Consider the following 9,670-nt stretch of genomic DNA (forward strand, 5'->3'; position numbering starts at 1 on the left):
TTGCCCCACTGGGAGTCCAGCCCCCTTAGCCACCACACCACCTGCCAGCCCCCTGTTATTATGACTTTTTAACTTGGTATAGAACATATGCGTCCACCAGAGAGAGACAGAGAAGGAAAGTGAGAAAACAAGCTGCCAGGTTCAGGATTTGAACTGCAGCTGGCCATGTGGGAATCCAGCGCCTCAACCACCACGCCATCTGCTGGCCCCTCTGTCAGCTTCTACAGGTCACTATTTTTATTGTTTCTAGGATATCCTTCCATTCCCCCAATAATTTATATATATAAATATATATACACACACACACGCGCGCATTATATATAATTTCTTTTTCTTTTCTTTTTTTTTTTTTTTTTGAGAAGTTTTCACTATAGGGTGCGTGCACTCGCCAGACAGAGAGAGACAGAGAGACAGAAAGCGAGAAATCACCCCCCAGCGGGATGGCCACGCCGCAATCCCTTCTCCTCCATTCTCCTCTCGGGATCTTGGGCACGCACGCACACGCGCCCGGCGTGAGTTTAAGCCACCGGGTCCGGGACTCGAACTGCAGTCGACTATGTGAGAGTCCAGCGACATAGCCATTACGCTAACTGCTGGTCCCTGTTACATATAATTTCTTACACCTTATTTCATTCAATATAACATCACACTCATTTTTTCTTTTTGTTTAAGAATTATTTTATTTAACTTATTTATTTTATTTATTTATTTTCATGTGACCAGAAGGGACAGAGCGAGAGAGAGAGGGAAGGAGGGAAAGTGAGAAAGCAAGCCACCAGGATCGGGACTCGAACACCACCACACCACCTGCTGGCCTCCCCCCTTTTTGTTTGTTCGAGCTTCTTGTCACAGGGCACATGTGGTTGCTGGAGAGAGAGAGAGAGAGAGAGATAGAGACAGAGAGACAGAAAGTGAGAAATCACCCCCCAAAGGGGATGGCCATGCCGTAATCCCTTCTCCTCCATTCTCCTCTTGGGATTTTTGGACATTCATGCACACGCGACCAGCGTGAGTTTGAAGCTGCTGGGTCCAGGACTTGAACCGAATTCAACCATGTGGGAATCCAGCACTTTAACCACCATGCCACCTGTTGGCGCTCATGTACCTGATCCTTGTTCACAGCGACCCCCTTTGCTCTGGGTCTCTGCACTTGCATGAGATGCGATTATGGACAGGAATGGGTAACCGTGCCCCAGAGAACACCCTGGGTATAGACGAAAATGAAATACCCAAACCACACCGAGAGCTGCAGTGTGAGTGGGACTCCCTGCAGGGCCCCCTGTAAAAAAAAAGGTGCTACTGACTTTAAAGGTGGTGTTTTGGGGACTAGCAGTTGACGTAATGGCTATGTCACTGGACTCCCAAGTAGTCGACCGCGGTTCGAGTCCTGGACCCGGTGGCTTAAACTCACGCCGGGTGCGTGTGTGTGCGTGCCCAAGATCCCGAGAGGAGAATGGAGAAGGGATTGTGGCATGACCATCCCCCCTGGCGGGGTGATTTCTCGCTTTCTGTCTCTCTGTCTCTCTCTGTCTTTCTGGCGAGCACACGCGCCCTATTTTTTAAAAAAGGTGGGTTTTTACTAAACCTTACCACATACAAATATGTTCCAAAAGGCTTCTTTTCCCCTCCGCCCTTTCGTCACTGAAAAGGGATGACCGATGTCGGCCTGCCCCAATTCATATTTTCAGGAGCAGACATGAATAAAGAGAAGGCTCGCTTTCTTCCCAGAGAACACATTCAGAACCCCTCGCCTTTCCAGATTTAAAGTTTCACCTCGGTGTTTATTAAGCCTCTTTAAGCGACAGGCGGATGAAATAAGCCCTCCTCCTGCACACAGAGGGGACACCTGTCCCAGGGCTCCAGGCCCAGCGTTGCAAACGCTGTAGTCAAAGCTGGGGTGAAACGTGGCACGAGGTATTTATGACCTGCAAGTATTTATTCATAAGTTATTTATGACCCCGTGGGTCTGAATTTTACCGTAAAGCCGGCCATCCAAATTATTTTTGGACCAGGTCGTGCACAAACACGAGTGCTTGAATGTTCGTGCGTCTGCTTGGCATTGCACTTCCAGCGGCAAACAAGTTGTCTTTCTTAGGTAATTCCTTACCCAAGGGTCAAGAGCCCCAGGAGAATAACCCTACTGAGGAAAAGGGTTCGTTTTTACTCCGCTGTGGGCCTCAACTCTCTGGATGAAATGTTTAAAAAGGTCAAAAAAGAAAATCAAAAGATCTTTGTTGTCTGCCAAAGCCACAATCCTCCGCAGAGAGAGTTCCAAGAGGTGAGGCCTCCTCACCTGGCCTCCCCGGGCAAGCTCCTGCAGCCATTGACAAAGTCGTGTCGCTGTGGCTGTTCTCTGCAGGGAGGGAGTGATGGGCCCACCTCCTCCTGCACCTGTCCACGGTCCTCGAAAGCATTTTGCATTTCTTTCTTTCTTTTTCTTTCTTTCTTTTGGGTAAGGTTTTTGCCATAGGGTGCTCAAGTTGACCAGAGAGAGAGAGACAGAGATGCAGAGAGGGGGGAAAGTGAGAACTCACCATGATGCAATCTCGTGTCCTCCATTCTCCTCTTGGGATTTCGGGCATGCATGCGCACATGCCGGGTGTGACTTTCAAGCCGCCATGTCTGGGACTCGAACTGTGGTCCCCCACGTGGGAATCCAGTGCCTTAACCACCACGCCACCTGCTGGCCCCAGGATTCTGCATTTCTAAAGTGCAGTCAAGTTTCAAATAAACTAGGCCGGCTGGTGCCATGGTAGTTAAGGCAGCTGAATCCCATGTGGCTGACGGCATGGTTCAAATCCCAGGCTGGGCAATTTGAAAAACACATGAGGTGTATGTGGATGCCCCAAATCTCGATGCGATGGAGGGATTTAGGGGTGGAGGGTGCTTTCTTGCATTCCTCTTCTCCCTGTCTCTCTCCGATGAGTGCATGTGCCCTGGAGTGAATTAAAAATATATTTTGCAAATAAACCCAGACACTGGAGGCTCCACCCACCAGCAAGTGAGCTGCAGGACTGAGACCTACTCAAGCCCTCTAGTCACACCCGGCATGTTATCTGACATCCGCGAGAAGACAGTGTTTCTCTCTTTCTTTCTCCTTCTTTTCAAGTAATATCCTACACCTAGGTTCAGTTTCTATAGTCCTGGGACCAGCAGTTAGCATAATGGCTATGTCGCTGGACTCCCATGTAGTCGACCGTGGTTCGAGTCCCGGACCCGAGGCTTAAACTTACGCCGGGCGCGTGCCCAAGATCCCGAGAGGAGAATGGAGGAGAAGGGATTATGGCATGACCAACCTTTCTGTCTCTCTGTCTCTCTCTTTCTGGCGAGCGCACGTGCCCTATAAAAAAAAAAATCTCTTAAAAAAATTTCTATAGTCCAAAGGCCCTTCGTTTACAACAAGATCAGTGGGACCTGCAGTTGGCGTAATGGTTATGTCGCTGGACTCCAATGACGTCGAACATGGTTTGAGTCCCGGACCCGGTGGTTTAAACTCATGCCGGGCGCGTGTGCGTGCGTGCCCAAGATCCCGAGAGGAGAACGGAGGAGAAGGGATGGTGGCGTGGTCATCCTCCTGGGGGGTGATTTCTCAGTTTTCCTCTCATTCTGTTTCTCTCTCTCTCTCTCTGTGGGTGAGCCCACATGCCCTACGGCAAAAACAAAACTAAAGAAACAAACGACAAAAAAAAGAGGCTCGGTTATGAAATTCATAGCTGCATTCTGCCATTCTCGCCGTGGAGATTATTTTATTTGTTTCTGGATCGTCTGCCCTTCTCTTCCGTAAACAGTTTAGATCTGTCGCCCATTTGACTTTTGCCTCCTGGAAATCCATTTTAATCGATTTGTGTGCATTCTTTGTATATTAGGGACTTCATGCGATTTCGTGTTGCAACTGTTTGTGTTGAGAATGGGGGCATTTCTTCCCGGACTGTTTTGCGTTTTGTCTGTTTGTCATCTCATTTACTGAGCCTTCGGTTCTTCGCAAAGCCAAAGACTGCGAAACTTACATTTGAATGATTAAAATGTAAAAATGTTCATCTTTTCAAAATTTTGTTTCAAAGTTGATTTCTCCCATGAGAGAGAGAAAGAGAGAGAGAGAGACAGAACGCCTTACAGAGTCTTGAACACTGCATACAACCCACCCCAGCTTCAACCGGCCCAGAGATGATGCACACATGTGTACCCTGAGTGAGGTCTTGAACTCAGAAACTCCCCACGTGGGTCAGCTACGTAGACTGCTGCATTGTATTGCTGCGTGCTGTTGCTCACTTTTAAAAAATAAAAATTCCAGGGAACCAGCAGTTAGCATAATGGCTATATCACTGGACTCCCACATAGTCGACCACAGTTCGCGTCCCAGACCCGGTGGCTTAAAACTCACGCTGGGCGCGTGTGTGTGCGTGCCCAAGATCCCGAGAGGAGAATGGAGGAGAAGGGATTGTGGCGTGGCCATCCCCCTAGGGGGTGATTTCTCGCTTTCTGTCTCTCTGTCTCTCTCTGTCTGTCTGGCGAGCGCACGTGCCCTATAGCAAAAACCTCTCAAAAAAATAAATTAATTAAAAAAGAAAATTCCATGGGGCCAGTAGGCAGTGTGAGGCTCGAGGCACTGGACTCTCCCATGGCTAACCATGGTTCGCATCCTGGAACCAACGGCTTGCTTTTTTCCCAGCAGCTTGCTTTTTCTCTTTCTCTCTCTCTCTGGTCAAGTTAAACAATAATAATAACAAATGGAATTACATAAATAAAGAATCATTTAAAAAAAAATAATAATTCCTAAATTTTTCAGCTAGCTTATTTATTTTTCTTTCTTTTCTTTTCTTTCTTTCTTTCTTTTTTTTTTTTTTAATAAGTTTTTTTGTCACAGGGCTTGTGTACTTGCTGGAGAGAGACAGAAAGGGGAAGTGAGAAATCATCCCAGGGAGGATGGCCACACTGCAAACCCTTCTCCTCCATTCTCCTCTTGGGATTTTGGACATGCATGCACATGTGCCTGGTGTGATTTTTAAGCCTCCAGGTCTGGGACTCGAACTGTGGTTGGCTATGTGGGAGTCCAGTGCCTTAAACACCATGCCATCTGCTGGGCCCCTCAGCTAGCTTTTATAGGTCTTCTCTACCTCCGAATTATATATGCATACTCTTAAATGTTATTGCTTTTCTTTTCTTTTCTTTTCTTTTCTTTCTTTCTTTTTTTTTTTTGGAGAGGTTTTCACTATAGGGCGCGTGCGTTCACCAGAAAGACAGAGACAGAGAGACAGAAAACGAGAAATCACCCCCCAGGGGGGATGGTCACGCCGCAATCCCTTCTCCTCCATTCTCCTCTCGGGATCTTGGGCACGCACGCACACGCGCCCGGCGTGAGTTTAAGCTACTGGGTCCGGGACTCGAACCGCGGTCGACTACATGGAGTCCAGCGACATAGCCATTACGCTAACTGCCGGTCCTGCCTTACCTTTCTTTTAATCTACTTTCTTGGATCAATTATCCATGTGGACATTCGTGTTACTGATGTAAGGCAGGGCATCTGGCGTGTCATTTCTCCTTCCAGGTGGATGGACAGTTATGCCAGCACTATTTCTTAAAGTACTAAATCCTCCCTTTTCCACCAAATCGAAATGCAGCTTGTCATATATAAATTCTTATATTTTCTCGGGACCAGCAGATGGCCTAAAGGCTATGTCACTGGACTCCCACGTTGACCGCGATTGGAGTCCTGGACCCAGTGGCTTAAACTCATGCCGGGCGCGTGTGTGTATGCGTGCCCAAGATCCCAAGAGGAGAATGGAGGAAAAGGGATTGTGGCGTGACCATCTCCCCGGGGGATGATTTCTCACTTTCTGTCTCTGTCTTTCTGGCGAGAGCACGCGCCCTTATAGCAAAAACCTCTCCAAAAAATGCTTATATTTTCTTTCTTTTTTTTTTTTAAGACTTATTTTTTAAATTATTTTATTTAACTTTATTTTATATTTATTTATTTTTAATTTGACCAAAGAGGGAAGGAGTGAGAGAGAGGGAAAGTGAGATAATTTGACCAGAGAGAGAGAGAGAGAGAGAGAGAGAGAGCAAGCCACCAGGTCCAGGACGCGAACCATGGTCGGGCATGTGGGAGTCCAGCGCCCTTAATCACCACACCACCTGCTGGCCCCAAGACTTATTTTAACTTTATTTATTTATTTTTAATTTGACCAGAGAGAGAGAGAGAGAGAGAAAGCAAGCCACCAGGTCCAGGACTCGAACCATGGTCGGCCATGTGGGGGTCAAGTACCCTTCACCACCTACCAGCCCCAAATTCTTATTTTTTTCTTAGGTCTACTTTTGAACTCTCTTTATCAGTTCCTAACATGTTATGTTTGGATCATATATAAATACACACTTATACATGACTGGTCTGTGTGCATGTCATATGTACACACACATGCATACCGGTTTACCAAATGCAACAAGTATATAGGGCTAGCCTGGTTGTGCAGCAGTGACACAACGCTCCATGTTTCCATGTGGGAAGTCCCAGGTTCACACCCTGTGGCCTCCCTGTGCACGCCAGGTATAGTGTGTGTGTTTGCCTGTGATCCTGGCTGGCTGAGATGAGAGTGGATCATGGCATGGAGACTCTGGTAGGGATGCCTATCTCTCTTTCTCTCTCATGGAAGAAATAAATAAATAAACAGGAAAAAAAAAAAGTACACACGGACAGACTATTCAGCTCCTGCCAATGTGTCTTGGTCAGTAGCATTTCTCATCCCTACCTCACACCATCTATACTGGCAACACTGATCTACTGAGCAGCAGAAGAAAGCTACATTGTATTAAAAATGACCTAACTACCAACTCATGTTCCATGGGACAGCTTCCTGGAGGCTATTTCTGAGAGTGTAGATGGCTTTAAAAGTGTTACTGCCTCTGTAGTTTAAAAAAGGCCATGTGGCTGTAACAGAAGAGATGGTGGTCCAGACTATCCCTGTATCTCACAGGAGATAATGAGCAAGAGGAGCTTGTGTCCTTCGAGAATATATTCTATGCCACACTGGCCTTGTTGTGGGACGAGTACACAAACACTAAGAAAAGTCCTTGTTCCAATGAGTTCAGGGGAAACCAGAAGTCCCTCGGAAACCTCAGCTAACCTCGGCCTCAGGGGCAAGGGTGACTGATGCGCTGTAGAATTCGCAAGATGCCACTGTGTGGCAGTTAAGGGCTTAACAGCATCAGTCTCCTGGTCCCAGGGCTGGAGTCCCAGGGTCCTGAGCTGAGAACTGGCTCTGTTACCGAGCCACGTGACCTGGGAGAAATCAGTCAATCCCTGAGCTACAGACTACACTGTCCCCGCCCCCCATTTATATGCTAATGCCCTAACCCTCAAAGTGAAATAGGATCTTCCTGTGGTAATAAGGTTACATGAGGTCATGAGGGTGGGTTCCTCATGATGGAATTAACTTCCTTATAAGAAGAGGAAAAGGACCAGCAGGTGGTATGGTGGTTAAGGTATTACAGCTGACTGCAGTTCAAGTCCCAGATCCGGTGGCTTGAAAAATCATACTTGGTTGGGGCCCGCAGATGGTGTGGTGTTTATATCACTGGATCCTCCACATGGCTGACTGCAATGTAAGTCCCAGATCCAGTGGCTTGAAAATCATGCTGGGCACATGTGTGTGTGTGTGTGCCCAAGATCCCAGGAAGAGAATGAGGAGGAACTGCAGTACGGCCATTGCCCCAGAAGGTATTTTTCACTTTCTCTCTCACTGTCTCTCTTTCTTTCTTCCCAGTAAAGGCACGTGCCCTATGGCAAAAAGCTCTTTAAAAAAATAATAAAATTGGGACCAGCAGGTGGCGTGATGATTGGGGCGCTGGACACTACCACATGGCTGACCATGGTTCAAGTCCTGGACCTGGTGGCTTACTTTCTTACTTTCCCTCGCTCACTCTCTGTGTGTCTCTCTCTCTCTGGTCAAATTTAAAAAGTAAATGAATGATGGAATCAGCAGTTGGTGTAATGGCTATGTCGCTGGACTCCCATGTAGTCGACTGCGGTTCGAGTCCCGGACCCGGTGGCTTAAACTCACGCTGGGAGAGTGTGTGTGCATGCCCATCCCTCCAGGGGGGTGGTTTCTCACTTTCTGTCTCTCTGTCTCTGGCTTTCTGGCAAGTGCACACGCCCTATAGCAAAAACCTCTCCAAAAAAAAAAAAAAAGTAAATGAATGAATAATTAAATAAAATAATTCTTAAAGAAAAAAAAAAATCACACTGGGCACAAATGTATCCATATCTGAAATCCTGAGAGGAGAATGGAAAAGGGATTGCGGCATGGTCAACCCAGCTGGGAGGTGATTTCTCACTTCTCTTTCTCTGGTGAGTGTGGCAAAAACCTAAAAAACAAAAAGAGAGAAAAAGAGACCAGAACCTTTCTCTCTCTACCATGGAAAGACACAGAGAGAAGGCAGCCATCTGGTAAACCAGGAAAAGGTACCCTCAGCAGAACCCAACCACGCTGGCACCTTGACCTTGAACTTCCAGCCTCCAGAACTGTTAGAAAACACGTCTGGTGTTGAAGCTGCCTACTCTATGGTATTTCTTTATGCCCCTCAAGCTGACCGAGACATGCAGGGAGCTTTCCTTTCCTCATGTGCAAAATGGATAACAGTAGATTATACCTCATGTTTTCAGGATTAAGGACACTCGAACATGAATATTTCTCATCCCTACCTCACACCATCTACACTGGCAACACTGATCTACTGAACTATTACTGAACCAAACTAAACTAAACAACACTATCTACTGAACTAAATATTCTACAAATATTCCCATGAACTTGGAAATATATGCAGAAGAATGGAATGAAAGTATGAGTGCATTTTGGTGCCAAAAAAGAAAAAGAAAAACAAAAAAAGAAATCCTTGCATAATATTTTTCATAGTACACATTTTCAATGACCTTTTTGAAGACCCTTCCTATGACATGTTTGGTAGTGCTCGGCATGCAGTAATAACCTCCACACGGGATCCCTGGGCTAATGGGTTCACAGGACTCCCAACAGGAAGCTGGAGCTTAGGATACCTGCCTGTGACATGTGTAAGGTGAGGAATGGGCTCAGATCAGTGGCAGGTGGTCAGAAGAACGTGGGTGTTGGGACCAGCAGTTAGTGTAATGGTTATGTTGCTGGCTTCCCCCGTAGTTGACCATGGTTCGAGTCCCAGACCCGGTGGCTTAAACTCACACTGGGCGCGTGTGTGTGCGTGTGTGCCCAAGATCCCAAGAGGAGAATGGAGAAGGGATTGCAGCGTGGCCATCCCCCCTGGGGGGTGATTTCTCACTTTCTATCTCTCTGTGCACGTGCCTTATAGCCAAAAATCTCTCAAAAAAAAAAAAAGAACGTGGGTGTCTCTGGCATTCTGATGTGGAATTGCAGGGGAAGCCCAATAGAAAGGGAAGTCCCCTCTGATGGAACAAGAAACTCCCTCCAGTGGTCTCTCACCTCCCAACACCCACATCGGCCCAAACTCCCATACACACCTGACTCAGTCCCTGAACGCTGGCGGCCTCTGGTGGTGAAAAAGGAAATACGCTTTGTTTTAAGTCCGTCTTCGTTTCTACAGGGGGAGGAAAGAGTTCGTGTTTGAGGACAGAATGACAAAGATATACTTTCGGCTCTGACTATATAATTGTGCAGAGGGAAAG

At 47.0% G+C, this 9,670-nt stretch overlaps 1 protein-coding gene across 2 annotated transcripts in view; it reads right to left on the reverse strand.

Moving 5' to 3' along the window:
* The window catches only part of LRRK1 (leucine rich repeat kinase 1), a 137,709-nt gene that overhangs the window by 48,107 nt on the left and 79,932 nt on the right, over positions 1-9,670 (reverse strand). For both annotated transcript variants that reach the window (XM_027766061.1, XM_027766062.1), the window contains one exon: positions 9,506-9,582. In XM_027766061.1, the coding sequence (XP_027621862.1) occupies positions 9,506-9,582 (77 nt within the window). The remainder of the gene's footprint in view (positions 1-9,505; positions 9,583-9,670) is intronic.

Source organism: Tupaia chinensis, unplaced genomic scaffold, assembly GCF_000334495.1.
Source record: "Tupaia chinensis unplaced genomic scaffold, TupChi_1.0 Scaffold140464_1, whole genome shotgun sequence".
Classification (NCBI taxonomy): domain Eukaryota; kingdom Metazoa; phylum Chordata; class Mammalia; order Scandentia; family Tupaiidae; genus Tupaia; species Tupaia belangeri.